Genomic DNA, 16,997 nt, shown 5'->3' with positions numbered 1-16,997 from the left:
CAATTCCCCCGTATCGACTTTCGTATTTTTGACAATTTCCCCGTATAATCTTCATATCTATAGAAAAGTTTAAACAAAAACAAATCTTCGAAGTTCCCCCGTAATCATTTATTACATATTTTTTTAAAAATCAAATTAAATGGTAATATTCGACGTTCCCCGGTATCTACTTTATCAAAATTCTCTAGATAATTCACCCAAATAGTATTATTTGCAATTCCCCCGTATCCACTTTCGTATTTTTGACAATTTCCCCGTATAATCTTCATATCTATAGAAAAGTTTAAACAAAAACAAATCTTCGAAGTTCCCCCGTAATTATTTATTACATATTTTTTTAAAAATCAAATTAAATGGTAATATTCGACGTTCCCCGGTATCTACTTTATCAAAATTCTCTAGAAAATTCACCCAAATAGTATTATTTGGAATTCCCCGGTATAACAAGTATTCAAAGTTCCTCCGTAATCATTTATTGCATATTTTTTTAAAAATCAAATTAAATGGTAATATTCGACGTTCCCCGGTATCTAATTTATCAAAATTCTCTAGAAAATTCACCCAAATAGTATTATTTGGAATTCCCCGGTATAACAAGTATTCAAAGTTCCTCCGTAATCATTTATTGCATATTTTTTTAAAAATCAAATTAAATGGTAATATTCGACGTTCCCCGGTATCTAATTTATCAAAATTCTCTAGAAAATTCACCCAAATAGTATTATTTGCAATTCCCCCGTATCGACTTTCGTATTTTTGACAATTTCCCCGTATAATCTTCATATCTATAGAAAAGTTTAAACAAAAACAAATCTTCGAAGTTCCCCCGTAATCATTTATTACATATTTTTTTAAAAATCAAATTAAATGGTAATATTCGACGTTCCCCGGTATCTACTTTATCAAAATTCTCTAGAAAATTCACCCAAATAGTATTATTTGCAATTCCCCCGTATCGACTTTCGTATTTTTGACAATTTCCCCGTATAATCTTCATATCTATAGAAAAGTTTAAACAAAAACAAATCTTCGAAGTTCCCCCGTAATTATTTATTACATATTTTTTTAAAAATCAAATTAAATGGTAATATTCGACGTTCCCCGGTATCTACTTTATCAAAATTCTCTAGAAAATTCACCCAAATAGTATTATTTGGAATTCCCCGGTATAACAAGTATTCAAAGTTCCTCCGTAATCATTTATTGCATATTTTTTTAAAAATCAAATTAAATGGTAATATTCGACGTTCCCCGGTATCTAATTTATCAAAATTCTCTAGAAAATTCACCCAAATAGTATTATTTGGAATTCCCCGGTATAACAAGTATTCAAAGTTCCTCCGTAATCATTTATTGCATATTTTTTTAAAAATCAAATTAAATGGTAATATTCGACGTTCCCCGGTATCTAATTTATCAAAATTCTCTAGAAAATTCACCCAAATAGTATTATTTGCAATTCCCCCGTATCGACTTTCGTATTTTTGACAATTTCCCCGTATAATCTTCATATCTATAGAAAAGTTTAAACAAAAACAAATCTTCGAAGTTCCCCCGTAATCATTTATTACATATTTTTTTAAAAATCAAATTAAATGGTAATATTCGACGTTCCCCGGTATCTACTTTATCAAAATTCTCTAGAAAATTCACCCAAATAGTATTATTTGGAATTCCCCGGTATAACAAGTATTCAAAGTTCCTCCGTAATCATTTATTACATATTTTTTTAAAAATCAAATTAAATGGTAATATTCGACGATCCCCGGTATCTAATTTATCAAAATTCTCTAGAAAATTCACCCAAATAGTATTATTTGCAATTCCCCCGTATCGACTTTCGTATTTTTGACAATTTCCCCGTATAATCTTCATATCTATAGAAAAGTTTAAACAAAAACAAATCTTCGAAGTTCCCCCGTAATCATTTATTACATATTTTTTTAAAAATCAAATTAAATGGTAATATTCGACGTTCCCCGGTATCTACTTTATCAAAATTCTCTAGAAAATTCACCCAAATAGTATTATTTGGAATTCCCCGGTATAACAAGTATTCAAAGTTCCTCCGTAATCATTTATTACATATTTTTTTAAAAATCAAATTAAATGGTAATATTCGACGATCCCCGGTATCTAATTTATCAAAATTCTCTAGAAAATTCACCCAAATAGTATTATTTGCAATTCCCCCGTATCGACTTTCGTATTTTTGACAATTTCCCCGTATAATCTTCATATCTATAGAAAAGTTTAAACAAAAACAAATCTTCGAAGTTCCCCCGTAATCATTTATTACATATTTTTTTAAAAATCAAATTAAATGGTAATATTCGACGTTCCCCGGTATCTACTTTATCAAAATTCTCTAGAAAATTCACCCAAATAGTATTATTTGGAATTCCCCGGTATAACAAGTATTCAAAGTTCCTCCGTAATCATTTATTACATATTTTTTTAAAAATCAAATTAAATGGTAATATTCGACGATCCCCGGTATCTAATTTATCAAAATTCTCTAGAAAATTCACCCAAATAGTATTATTTGCAATTCCCCCGTATCGACTTTCGTATTTTTGACAATTTCCCCGTATAATCTTCATATCTATAGAAAAGTTTAAACAAAAACAAATCTTCGAAGTTCCCCCGTAATCATTTATTACATATTTTTTTAAAAATCAAATTAAATGGTAATATTCGACGTTCCCCGGTATCTACTTTATCAAAATTCTCTAGATAATTCACCCAAATAGTATTATTTGCAATTCCCCCGTATCCACTTTCGTATTTTTGACAATTTCCCCGTATAATCTTCATATCTATAGAAAAGTTTAAACAAAAACAAATCTTCGAAGTTCCCCCGTAATTATTTATTACATATTTTTTTAAAAATCAAATTAAATGGTAATATTCGACGTTCCCCGGTATCTACTTTATCAAAATTCTCTAGAAAATTCACCCAAATAGTATTATTTGGAATTCCCCGGTATAACAAGTATTCAAAGTTCCTCCGTAATCATTTATTGCATATTTTTTTAAAAATCAAATTAAATGGTAATATTCGACGTTCCCCGGTATCTAATTTATCAAAATTCTCTAGAAAATTCACCCAAATAGTATTATTTGGAATTCCCCGGTATAACAAGTATTCAAAGTTCCTCCGTAATCATTTATTGCATATTTTTTTAAAAATCAAATTAAATGGTAATATTCGACGTTCCCCGGTATCTAATTTATCAAAATTCTCTAGAAAATTCACCCAAATAGTATTATTTGCAATTCCCCCGTATCGACTTTCGTATTTTTGACAATTTCCCCGTATAATCTTCATATCTATAGAAAAGTTTAAACAAAAACAAATCTTCGAAGTTCCCCCGTAATCATTTATTACATATTTTTTTAAAAATCAAATTAAATGGTAATATTCGACGTTCCCCGGTATCTACTTTATCAAAATTCTCTAGAAAATTCACCCAAATAGTATTATTTGGAATTCCCCGGTATAACAAGTATTCAAAGTTCCTCCGTAATCATTTATTGCATATTTTTTTAAAAATCAAATTAAATGTTAATATTCGACGTTCCCCGGTATCTACTTTATCAAAATTCTCTAGAAAATTCACCCAAATAGTATTATTTGGAATTCCCCGGTATAACAAGTATTCAAAGTTCCTCCGTAATCATTTATTGCATATTTTTTTAAAAATCAAATTAAATGGTAATATTCGACGTTCCCCGGTATCTACTTTATCAAAATTCTCTAGAAAATTCACCCAAATAGTATTATTTGGAATTCCCCGGTATAACAAGTATTCAAAGTTCCTCCGTAATCATTTATTGCATATTTTTTTAAAAATCAAATTAAATGGTAATATTCGACGTTCCCCGGTATCTACTTTATCAAAATTCTCTAGAAAATTCACCCAAATAGTATTATTTGGAATTCCCCGGTATAACAAGTATTCAAAGTTCCTCCGTAATCATTTATTGCATATTTTTTTAAAAATCAAATTAAATGTTAATATTCGACGTTCCCCGGTATCTACTTTATCAAAATTCTCTAGAAAATTCACCCAAATAGTATTATTTGGAATTCCCCGGTATAACAAGTATTCAAAGTTCCTCCGTAATCATTTATTGCATATTTTTTTAAAAATCAAATTAAATGGTAATATTCGACGTTCCCCGGTATCTACTTTATCAAAATTCTCTAGAAAATTCATCCAAATAGTATTATTTGGAATTCCCCGGTATAACAAGTATTCAAAGTTCCTCCGTAATCATTTATTGCATATTTTTTTAAAAATCAAATTAAATGGTAATATTCGACGTTCCTCGGTATCTAATTTATCAAAATTCTCTAGAAAATTCACCCAAATAGTATTATTTGGAATTCCCCGGTATAACAAGTATTCAAAGTTCCTCCGTAATCATTTATTGCATATTTTTTTAAAAATCAAATTAAATGGTAATATTCGACGTTCCTCGGTATCTAATTTATCAAAATTCTCTAGAAAATTCACCCAAATAGTATTATTTGCAATTCCCCCGTATCGACTTTCGTATTTTTGACAATTTCCCCGTATAATCTTCATATCTATAGAAAAGTTTAAACAAAAACAAATCTTCGAAGTTCCCCCGTAATCATTTATTACATATTTTTTTAAAAATCAAATTAAATGGTAATATTCGACGTTCCCCGGTATCTACTTTATCAAAATTCTCTAGAAAATTCACCCAAATAGTATTATTTGGAATTCCCCGGTATAACAAGTATTCAAAGTTCCTCCGTAATCATTTATTGCATATTTTTTTAAAAATCAAATTAAATGGTAATATTCGACGTTCCCCGGTATCTACTTTATCAAAATTCTCTAGAAAATTCACCCAAATAGTATTATTTGGAATTCCCCGGTATAACAAGTATTCAAAGTTCCTCCGTAATCATTTATTGCATATTTTTTTAAAAATCAAATTAAATGTTAATATTCGACGTTCCCCGGTATCTAATTTATCAAAATTCTCTAGAAAATTCACCCAAATAGTATTATTTGGAATTCCCCGGTATAACAAGTATTCAAAGTTCCTCCGTAATCATTTATTGCATATTTTTTTAAAAATCAAATTAAATGGTAATATTCGACGTTCCCCGGTATCTAATTTATCAAAATTCTCTAGAAAATTCACCCAAATAGTATTATTTGCGATTCCCCGGTATAACAAGTATTCAAATTATTTAGTTTTTTTTAAATCAAATGAAATGGTGACGTTCCCTGATATGTCAAAAAAATTGACACATTAATACTTCTATCTACGTACGGCGCTTTCCGGTTTTGCCGTTGGATGTGAGTCTGCCTTTACAGCTTCTACAGCATCGGTGTGAAGTTTCCGAGTAAAAGGAATGAATAAAAACCAATATAGAATTTATTAAATCAGTCTTAATACACTAGTAACTATTATAATTGTTATTAAATTAAAATTTAATTGTAATTTATTAGAAAAATTACATAAATCACCTTTACAAAAACACATAAACACTCTCTTATAATTCCACTTCGTATAAGCGCATCTATCTTCACTATCGGACGGGCCTCTTTGTAGACAAATTCGTTGTGTTGCTATACCGTATTCTAAAACATACAAATTTTATTTTTTCTTTTGATATGAAATTTTTCATAGAGAAATACCTTCTTTCGCTGCATCTTCACTTTCAACAATTTTTCCGCACCATCCAGACGCGCAAGGTACAGTTTCAATACCGATTTCTAGTTTATTTTCCACTAGTGTTATATTAGCTGTAAAAGGATCTTTACAACTACCTAATTCACCTCTAGATCTACACATCAAACATCTTTGCAGACCTACAAATCAATTTCGTATAATAATAATTTGATCTCCCCTCGTATATATTAAAACTGAATTTCAAGTATCAAAATGTATGAAATGAAGTAAATCTTGCAACTATATTTTTAGCTATAAGATAAAAAAAAATAAAAGAACACAATAACAACTGTTAAAAAAAGGTTTCGTTAAAAGACAAGACAACTAGAATTGTTGAAATGACCTTAGTATTAGTCACGATACTATGACTTCACGACTACTTGAAATCCTTAAAGACAATACTATGAATCCACTTACCTTTTGTGTTTATTATAAATATTCCACTAATTATTATAAATAATTTAAAAATATTGAAATGCTGATTCATTTTCAATACAGTTATTCATTCTTTGGTTTCGATTGTTGCGTTTACACTGCGTGAACGGTGTTGAAGAACTCGATGGTAACTAACTTTCACTTCTTGTTGTCAGGCAAAAACCCAGAGAGGTATTCATAGCGTAACGCTAAATTTCGCAGATACGGACTATATAATTTGTTGAAACAATTTTTATTAACAAAATTACAGTTAACCAGCAAAATATCACATTTAAAAGACAAACTAAGAACTTATTATAATAAAAAAAATAATGTGAACAATTTTTGATGGTTATGTTAATATTCATATTTTGATATAGATCGAATTAGGTCGAAACGTCAAATTTTTACATGTTCTTATTTCAATAGATTTTCAATAAAAAGAGACTTGAAAATATGACAAATCATTACGAAAAACAAAAAAATTAAAAAGTGAAAAGTTTAAAAAATTGTATTCGAATGTCTGGCTTTGAATAGGAACCATGTTTTTCAACATTAGTCAAAACAATATCTAATAATCTGTTTTAGTTCGTTAAAAAAATTTTGATGGATACGAAAACTCTTAATTATGATTATATAGTTTTTTAATATCCAATCTTATTTTGAAACTAATGACTGTATTTTTTGTTACACTAATTAATTCATAAAAAAGATATGAACTGACTAGTGTTTCCCAAAAACTAACGTGTTGATGAATTCATTAAAAAAGAAGAAATAAATTTCAAATTTGACAGTTAAACAAAACAACGAGTTAAGTACAAGTTTTCAGTCTTTTAATAACTGAGTGATTCAATTAGAATTTTTGATTGTTGGTATAAATATCCATATAATATAGTGTTGCAATTCTGAAAATACAAGTTAGTATACATTTTGTGAATCTATATTACCAGAGTATCAACAAACTAAGAATCAGTTTGGTATTAGGATTAAAACAATATTTAAGATAAATATAGTCGTCTCTAGATTGTTTTTGATTTATAGTATCAAAATAAAAGAAATCACGTGAGTATTAAACATATTTCTAATTAATCAAAACATTAGTATGTATATAGTTAAATATATTACATTTCTCGTATTTTTCAAGTATTAAACTTATTCTAGTAATTATAGAAAATAATTGGATATTTATTATAATATTTTATTCACGTTTTTGACTTGTCATTATTAAAAATTGATTTTCATGGTAAAACTTTATCTCAATATTATAAACTCCATATTTATTTGGTTATGTACATATGTCATTGTGTTTTTATATTTTTCAATTAAAATTAACTATTACGAAATTTTTTAAGTTCAATTAGGAAATTAGTAGAACAAATCATCGAATAATCAATATTTTATGAGAATTTAAGAAACATTTTTTTAAATAGTTTTCAATTAGAGGTTAATCTTCTGTAACTTGGCCTTTTACTATATGATTACGCAGCTATTTTATATACATCATGAATTCAAAGTAGTTCATAATTAGAGATACTAAGTGTGACAGAAGAAGAATCAGTAAAAGTTTAAAGTGAATATTAGTAGTTTTACATGAGTATTAGTGTAAAAGGGACGAAATAAAATCAAAGTTATATAAAAAAATTTATTTACCATATTAAAATGTTATTGTAAGGCTTTTTTTAATTTATAGGTAATAAATTAAATACAATAATAATCTTATTCGACTACATCATTAGATTGTTCTAAAACTGCTCCGCTATATGCTAAATCCCAATAATGTTCAACTTTATGCTTTTTAAAATGTTCCCTGGCGAGTTTTTCAGTTGGACACACTTTAAATTTCACTTCCCCGAAATTTCTCTGTTTGGTAGTCCCCTCCCAAACCAATATACATTTATTAGGCACTTCCTTCCCGTCGGGGTCTTTTACCAAATCTTCTTCCCATTTAATACGATTCAACATCAATCTGAAACGAAAAAATGAAAAAAAAAAACAAAAAATTTGTTTTCATATCCACCTTTTGTACTTTTTTTGTTGTTTGGGCCCCCCTTCGACGACTACTACACAACAATCCGGATACAAAAGAACACAACCAGTCATAAAAAGCTGTTTCGCGTTCGTTTCCACTTTGAACTTCTTAGATGCGAGTCCTTGTAGATCACGTATCCTATACACAGACACATTAGTACCCAAAGCGGTATCTTCCTTAATTTTTTTAACTTTCTTATCCCTTTTTTGCTCGCTCGTCAATTTCCTAGCGGCGTTAGCATCTTCGTGAGCTTTCTGTCGTTTCGCCATCTGTTCCCTAACGTGCGCCTCGATTTTCGTGGGATCTTGTACGGCTTCCGTACCCAAAGCCCTCATCAGATTCGATATCCTTAATTTCGGTTCCGGCGGCGGTTCTAAACCCAAACGGATCTTCTCTTGTTCTTCTTTCCACATTTCTCTACGGTTCTGACGTCGCAGTTTCTTCCTTTCCTTTTTCGTTAGAAATACCGGCATGTAAACGGGTTTTATAGGATCAGCTGTAAATAAATAAACCAAAATTAACGATATATATTCAATTAAATTGTGGGATATTTACTTGGACATCTCATTTGTGTTGGGTGTTCCACTAGGGTGTTAATGGCGGAATCTTTTATAGCAATTTTATCCCCGTTCATCGTATCTAGATTATCGACGAGGATAACAGAGTCCCACCATTCCATTTGGGGGATTTCTTCAATAAGTCCTTCTGATTTCGCTATTAAAGCTAATTTGGTGGCCGAGGATATACCAGTCTTTTTGGCTATTTGGGATATTTCATTTTGGAGCTTTTCTAATTGAGCCTAATACAAAAAAAAACGAAATTTCTGTAACTAATGATGATATTTATATGGCAGAAATAAATGGGAACACTACAGTAAAGGGTTGCGTTGAATTTACAGTTCTAGGTCAGGTGGATGATCTAGTAGTGGTAGTAAAGGGCAAGCACAAATGTAGAATGTCTCCGGGATGCAAATGACTCTAAATACAATTTAAAACCAGTGCGATACAAGAGTAATTCTCAAACAACCCCAGTAAAACATCACTAATCACATTCACAAGAAGAACGAAGCCAAAGTAAATAGTTTTGCCAAAAAAAGGGGGCAACATCTTCATACCTTGGACTAGAACACAAAAGAGATGCCACATCAATAAGGAACTGAACGAATGGCTAAAGAATCAGTTAGAGTGAAGATTCATCATCAGGAAGCCTTAAGAACTTCTCGTGATGATCAGAAACTGGTGGTCAGTCTTCTAAAAGGCTTAAGTACCTTAAAATAGTAGGAAGTGGGACACAAGAACCCCATCCTCTTGTAGGATGTAAAGCCAGATATGCATTAACGAATGTTAGTTAGTTAGAAAGTGGATGTTAAAACTGTGTCAAACATCAATCAAAAGAGACCTAAAATAATGTGTAATAAATGAAAAATCTTCTTGTATTTACCTTCATTCTCAATCTTTCAGCTAGTTGTTGAAATTTACCCGGTTCGTGGAATCTTAATGATCTCTTATTCCTCATGGCAGGTTTTATACCTAATCTAGGATCTATGAATCGATTTTCATTATTATCTTCCCCGTGTTTATCAGAAGTTTTGAATTGATCTCTTTTCATAGCGCGCATATTTGCTTTTAAAGTTGGTATAACATGAGTGAGTTGCACAGTTTTCCCTGCAACAACATATAAAATTATCCATTTCTTTATGTCGATATAGAAATTCAATTAATTTTACCTGATTTATCGATTGTCCTTCCGTCTTCGTCTAAAATAAGTGGTGCCGGTTTATTTTGAGACATTGGGATTTGTATTATATTCGGTAATATACCGGAAGAAAATTTGCTTTTAATCTGCGCTTGTAGTTGCGCGATTTTTCTAGCTTTATCAGCATCGCCGCGATTTAATAATCCCGTAGGAATTCCGTAAATACTCGGAGTAGGAATATTGATATTAGCGATGCTTATATTTTTGCTTGGAGGTGGAAGTGATTTTTTCTCCGTTTCGGATTTAGATTTCGGTCTATCGGGGTCTTTGCTAGTACCGTTTTTAGAACGTTTAACATCACTATCTCTATCACCTTCGTGTGCTCTTTTCTTCGGTTTATGAGACACTTTATAATCTTCAACTAAATCTATTACTTTTTCGGCTAACCTACTAGCTTTTTTACTATCTAAGTAAACTCCAAGTTTATCTGATATTTTTTTTCTGTCATAACCGTTGGATACGCAATCCGTAACGGTTCTAAGCACCGAAGAATCATTATTTCCCAAAGATTTATTCACTATTTTTTCTAAAGAAGGTTTCAGTTCGTCTACTTCACGTCTTGATAAATACGACATTATTTAACTTTGGAAATATATAACGTTTGATCTACGATTATTTTTGAGGTTAGAAATTTGACGTACGTCTCGTAACTGGTCTCTTTCTTAATACGTTTACAGTAAATTTTTATTAAATTACAAGTGGATGAATAATAATTATAATTTAGTCTTATTTTAATTATTATGTATTAGGAGTAAGTGGGGTATTTTATTTATTTGTATAGATTTATTTTTTAGGATAGAGTAGTGCTAAATTTTGAAATATAATGAAACAATTTTTATAACTTTTCATTTTTATTGAATGATATAACATTATACAGGGTTATATAATAAATACTATTGTTTATTATATAAATTAATACTGCAATTTGTACATATACTATCACATTTTCTATTTATAATTTCAATTGATTGAATTTTATTTTAATTAGTATTATTTTCGGTATATTTTTTAATTAGTTTTATTAATTCTAAGTATAAAAAACAATCTCTTCCGGCCGGTTTGCATATTTCTCGATGATCTAGCGGAACGTCGCATTTAATACCGATTTTTGCATCTGAAAAATGTATTTTATTTTTTTTATATATATAAAATTGTAAATTACGCACCGGCTGATTCGTAGGGAACAATTTTTAAATATATAAACGACATAAACGTAAAAGAAGTTTCTATAAAACTGAAAATATCCATCGTGGGTTTTTCTTTTTTAACAATTTCCAAAAATTTATTGTGTAAATTTAATATGAAATTACAATCTACAAAAAAAAACGCATTTATAAATTAAAATATTGAAAAATAATAAATTTATTTACTTTTTTGTATTTCTAGTAGTTCTACGCTTCTCCTCAGTAAAGGTAAATTCAAATCGGCTAATTTAGACCCTTTATGAGGTACACTATACCACATAATACCTTTAGATTGTTTAAAAATATTCCCAATTTCCCCCATTTCCATATTTTCGTAAGCTGCGGTGAATGAAAACAATAATAATAATAAAAATAAATAAAAAAGAAGTAGATCAAACTTACCGTTGATCAACATTTGTTTTATATAAAGCCCCCCTTTAGAATGACCCACCCACATTATAGGTTTCCTTCCTACCCCTATTTTAATCAATTCTTCGATCATTTCATTACTCCTCGCTATCAAATTTGTTCTAAAATTGAAAATAAACAACATCTAACCTGTCATTTATCTCAAAAATAGATGAAGAATTTATATAAAAAAGAAGAATGACATAAAGAGTTGAGAAGAAGAGATTGGACTCACCTCTTCCTCTTTTTCATCCAAGTTGGACACCATAGAACGTCAGTGGTGTAATTGATAGCTATAATCCTGGCATTGGGACAATCCTTCGGTATCCAATCTCTTGGCCAACAATCGGTGTAGTCACCGGATTGGATACTTTCTTCTTCTTCGTTATTCAAATACGTATTATCGATATTATTTTCAATTTTAGCTATTTTCGTTGGTACTATCGAACACATGTTAGAAAGTGTCCTTTTTAAAGCGTGATCCTTTGGGGGGACGTACAAATTTCCGGTTGATTGCCTCCTTATAGGTGATTGGTTATTCAGTTTATGTTTACTCGTTCTCCAGGTTCCTTAAAAATGAATCTTTAACCAATCGCATCGATAATTCCAGAAAAATGACAGATCTGGCAACGCAGCATCACTGTATAATGAAATTATACGAATTCTTGAACTTAAATTGGTACATAATAATATAGTTATTTGATTAATAGAGGGCGTGACTGAATAGAATTAAATTTTGTTTACTTAATTTCCGAAAAACAAAAAAATCTGGCAACAAAAAAAAATTAATAAAAAGAATTTTTATTCATCACACGATTCTAGGAAAAAATGAAAGAGCCGACAACACTGGAAATATAAACATCCGGCGCAATATAATAAAATCTAACAAATTAAAGAAAACTGCCTCCGAAGTAATTGAGATACTTCAGTAATAGAGGGCGCTGTTATAGAATATTTATTTATGAATTTCGTAATTTTTTGTTCGGTGCAAATTTGAATATTTGCTTAATTTCGGAAAAAAAGAAAGATCTGACGACAATGTAAATAGGGGCTTTAAATCAAATAATAAAATCCGATAAATTAAAGGAAACTGCTTTCGACATAATTGGAGCGAGTCAATATTTGAAACGATTCACGTATAGAGGGCGCCATACAATTCAATCTTTTATTTGTTTTCTTTTTGGAAAAGATTTCCTATTAAAACATACCTAAAATCAACGATATATCAAAAAAAAAAATATAACCGTATACCATAAAATACAAAAAATCTGGCAACAATGTAAATATAAGAAATTGAACATCTTTACAGTTTAAAGGAATCAGTTTTTGACGTAATTGAGATACTTCACTAATAGAGGGAGCTGCTATACAATATTGTTGTATAAATTTCGTAATTTTTTGTTCGGTGCAAATTTGAATAATTGCTTAATTTCGGAAAAAAAGAAAGATCTGACGACAATGTAAATAGGGGCTTTAAATCAAATAATAAAATCCGATAAATTAAAGGAAACTGCTTTCGACATAATTGGAGCGAGTCAATATTTGAAACGATTCACGTATAGAGGGCGCCATAAAATTCAATCTTTTATTTGTTTTCTTTTTGGAAAAGATTTCCTATTAAAACATACCTAAAATCAACGATATATCAAAAAAAAAATATAACCGTATACCATAAAATACAAAAAATCTGGCAACAATGTAAATATAAGAAATTGAACATCTTTACAGTTTAAAGGAATCAGTTTTTGACGTAATTGAGATACTTCACTAATAGAGGGAGCTGCTATACAATATTGTTGTAAAAATTTCGTATTTTTTTGTTCGGAGCAAATTTGAATAATTGCTTAATTTCGGAAAAAAAGAAAGATCTGACGACAATGTAAATACGGGCTTTAAATCAAATAATAAAATCCGATAAATTAAAGGAAACTGCTTTCGAGATAATTGCAGCGAGTCAATAGTATATACGCTTCACGTATAGAGGGCGTCAAAAACATTCAATCTGCGAATGAATTAAAGATACCACAATATATTTACCGTGAATATATAGCATTAAAGCAAAACGATATGTCAAGATTTTAAAAAAAATTTAATTATTTTTTCAATCCAGAAAAGGCACCTGGCAACAACGTAAATATAAGAAATTATTTACAGTATAAAGGAATCTGTTTTCTTCGTAATTGTTATACTTCACTAATAGAGGGCGTCGTAAAAAGTTTACCATTTTCTTTATTAGAAATACAAAGAATTGTTTTGACAGTTTTACGTCGGGATCACAAAGAGTTCGAGAAACAGTAATAAAATTAAATTGTAATTGAATTCCATTTGAATTGGTTCATCTAAATGACACAATAGAATCCTTTGTCATCAAATTGTCGAAATTACATCCTTAATAAAGACCAAAGCAGAATATGTAGACATATAAATACGAATTGAATTAGACGTAATCATTTTACTTACCCTGTTTCCACGTTTTAGTAATACCCCCGTGCAAACCGTGTAAAAAAATCACATCGACCCCGATTTCTTTCGGTTCGTACAATACAATACATTCGACCGATTTTTCCGACGTTTCGGAATCCGTATCTTCGGTTCCTTCATCGGTGATAACGGCTCTATTATGCCCGTTCCCGTCTTGAGTTATCCTCAATGTAACTAAATGTCGAACAATAATTATTTTTAATAAATTCATATTGTCAACGTGTATACCTGGTAGGGAAATATTTTGCACCGACGCCAATGACCTCGATACGTTGTTTACCACAAACGCAATTACGGCGGGAAATATTTGATTCCTCACATTTTGTAATACTACTTGAGGGTTTCTGAAGACGGTGCAGCAAATAGTCGAAATAGGTGGTAGTATAGAACGGACTATTACGTCGACGACAACCCATAATTTACTGTAACGTAAAAATACGCGTTGCCAATTTTACACGATATCATTTTTATATGATCTTACCTTGTCGATATAACCTTACTATCAAAACTAACATTTACTTCCGGACGTAGAATACTTTGATCGCACATTATATCCTCGACTTCCATCACCTTTTAAATATGATTCAATAAAATGATCGAAATTAATATAAAATCGTTTGAAAAACGGAAAATCTGACAACGTTGTAAATACCAACATACGATTACGTCGTTATTATATGAATAGTTGAGGTATTTCGTTGATAGAGGGCGTTACCGTACAATATATTTCGTCCCACTTCTAATAAAAATCTAACGAGGACGTACTTGAAGGAATTGTGTTCGAATTAACGTCAATTAAAGTTAACCACTTGACCTCGACCTAAACACGATAATAACAGAAAAGAAGAAGAATTATAATGCGCAAGATACTGTTTTGGCAGTACTGGGACTCTTCAATAAAAACTATAAGACACACGGTACTGAATTATCAAATTAAAAATATAAATTACGTTAAAAAATTGTCACGTTTATTAATAATCTCTATAATGGAATTACTTGTATCGATTAAAGATGACTTTTCAGGTTTAAAAATATCGTGGCTAAACAAAGGCTTCCGTTATAAGAATCAATATAAATAAAAGCGATTCCGAGCTGAATCCACGTGATTTTTTCACTACGAAATCAACTACAAACCAAATGCAAATTATAAATATATTTATAAATAATCGTACTTACCTCGTATATTTTAAAACATTCTATCTTATCAAAAAACCGGCGGTAATTTTAATATTATATACAAATAAAAAAAATTTAACAATTGAAAATCATTTCACTTGAAATAAAATTTTGAATTCATTCTATAGTCGAAGAAAATAAATTTGAAAACAGACGCAATCTCTGCGTACCTGCAACGTCAAGTCACTTTAAGAACTGTTTTGAAATTGATCGTAATGGTGGTAGTTGGCAGCACGTGCGTTGAATTAAATGGACCGGTTGAAGTATCCACATGTTTAACGGTGAAAGTGTATAACAATTAATCTGGTCGACTATTTCGTATCCAATATCAAATAGGCCGGTTAAGATATCCAATATTGTTTTTAAAATAAGAAATAGAAAAGGAAATTTATTTGATATTCTAAAGGTACGTCGATGAATAGGTGTTATGTAATGTACTTTGACGTAAAAAGAAGAGAGAAAACTAAAATGTCGCATTTAATAATATAAAAAGTATGTAATAGGATTAGTGTGATTTGAAATACATGCCTATTATATCGAACGGTTCTGAATTAATCCTCGCGAATAACTGATGTAACCTTGTATCACTGATGTATCTTATTTTTCGGAATTCTAGAACTACACAATATCAGTGGACCAATTCACTAATCGAATTTGTTTATTATAAAATAGTCGATTATAAAAATGGGTTGTTGTTGTGTTTACATTAAGAAGATTAAATTGTGGATATTAAGGTTTTGAATAAAAAAACTGCGTTGTAATGACAATTTTAAGAAATCGTTATCTAAGTTTTTCGTGGAAATTTATTTTTTTATTGTTATCTACCGTTGTTGATAGTAGTATTACCAATATCTATTCTTTAAGGGATTATATACTGTCTGAAGATTATTTCTTCAACATTTCAGTATTTTAATGCTAATATAACATTAAAAAATGACGACTATCACATTATGTGCTCATATTTTGAACTTACTGTAGGTAGGATCCAATGTTTATAGTACACTCGTTTCAATTAAATATTCAACAATATTTTAAACAACAACAAACCATTTAAATCTGACGACTTGAGGTTAAGTTGAATTTTTATATTTTCAGTTTAGAGCGTTAGATGGGTCTGCCAGTAAAAACAAGTTGGCTAAAGTGACGCGAAAGTGAAAAGTTTTATGTTGGTAGTATTTCAATGATTCCGGTTCTTGTTGATTGTGTATAAAACGGTTAAACGTCTACAGAGATGTGATAACTTGTGTTTTTTTTTTCAATAATTATTATACAGTGAAAATTTGTTTTGTGAAATTTTGAAATTAAATATTATAGTTTTATATGCAAGCTCGTTAATGTAATGTTTTTATTCCTATATGCTTATAGAGATTTGAAACGTTTTACAAGATGGCTGCTGGATATAAACAACACGAAATTTTAAGGTAGTAATATTAATATTTTAATACTCAATTTTTATTTACAAAAAAATATAAATAGTAAAAACGGTTTGTTAAAATTTAACTTTAGTAAGGTAATAAGGTTTTTTCTGTAAAATTTCAGAGTAATTATCAACATTACAAATTTATATTCGAAATTTTTGATGGTAATGGACTTTAGATTGTTTTTTGTAGAACCGTCGATGATATTCACTCTGAACAATACATTGTTGCCATTACCTCAACACATAATTACTCTTTGACGAGTGTTTCGATAATCAAATTACCGTCTTCGGAGACTAAAAGTAAACTGGTTTCTGAAGACGATAATTTGCTTGTCGAAACGTTTGTCGGACAGTATTATTGTGAGGATTAGTGTAAACAGAGCGTTCAGTATCAATAAATTTTGAAAGT

General features: G+C 29.8%; 3 protein-coding genes across 4 annotated transcripts; all 3 read right to left on the bottom strand.

Moving 5' to 3' along the window:
* Nucleotides 1-5,427: 5,427 nt before the first annotated feature.
* Nucleotides 5,428-6,300, bottom strand: LOC130449072 (uncharacterized). Its single transcript, XM_056786730.1, has 3 exons — nucleotides 6,139-6,300; nucleotides 5,688-5,861; nucleotides 5,428-5,630 (listed from the first exon to the last, which is right to left on the bottom strand). Exons 1-3 carry the CDS (start codon nucleotides 6,206-6,208, stop codon nucleotides 5,428-5,430), a joined length of 447 nt encoding a protein of 148 aa, XP_056642708.1. The 5' UTR covers nucleotides 6,209-6,300.
* A 1,463-nt stretch (nucleotides 6,301-7,763) lies between these two features.
* LOC130449064 (U4/U6 small nuclear ribonucleoprotein Prp3) lies at nucleotides 7,764-10,586 on the bottom strand. The gene is made up of 5 exons (XM_056786721.1): nucleotides 9,891-10,586; nucleotides 9,605-9,828; nucleotides 8,720-8,963; nucleotides 8,153-8,660; nucleotides 7,764-8,101 (listed from the first exon to the last, which is right to left on the bottom strand). Exons 1-5 carry the CDS (start codon nucleotides 10,492-10,494, stop codon nucleotides 7,852-7,854), a joined length of 1,830 nt encoding a protein of 609 aa, XP_056642699.1. The 5' UTR covers nucleotides 10,495-10,586; the 3' UTR covers nucleotides 7,764-7,851.
* Nucleotides 10,587-10,751: 165 nt separating this feature from the next.
* On the bottom strand, nucleotides 10,752-15,376 carry LOC130449050 (protein SERAC1). Of its 2 annotated transcripts, XM_056786708.1 has the most exons (9): nucleotides 15,169-15,376; nucleotides 14,474-14,562; nucleotides 14,221-14,414; nucleotides 13,972-14,166; nucleotides 11,747-12,080; nucleotides 11,506-11,633; nucleotides 11,290-11,442; nucleotides 11,086-11,232; nucleotides 10,752-11,033 (listed from the first exon to the last, which is right to left on the bottom strand). In XM_056786708.1, the coding sequence occupies exons 2-9, from the start codon at nucleotides 14,557-14,559 to the stop codon at nucleotides 10,900-10,902; spliced, it is 1,371 nt and encodes a 456-aa protein (XP_056642686.1). In that variant the 5' UTR covers nucleotides 14,560-14,562; nucleotides 15,169-15,376; the 3' UTR covers nucleotides 10,752-10,899. The 2 variants fall into 2 exon arrangements, with proteins under 2 accessions (XP_056642686.1, XP_056642679.1); XM_056786701.1 differs by lacking the exon at nucleotides 15,169-15,376 and having other exon boundaries at nucleotides 14,474-15,057.
* Between the last annotated feature and the right edge of the window lie 1,621 nt (nucleotides 15,377-16,997).

This window comes from Diorhabda sublineata, chromosome 1, assembly GCF_026230105.1.
Source record: "Diorhabda sublineata isolate icDioSubl1.1 chromosome 1, icDioSubl1.1, whole genome shotgun sequence".
Classification (NCBI taxonomy): Eukaryota; Metazoa; Arthropoda; class Insecta; order Coleoptera; family Chrysomelidae; genus Diorhabda; species Diorhabda sublineata.
This window is presented reverse-complemented; position numbering and strand designations above follow the sequence as displayed.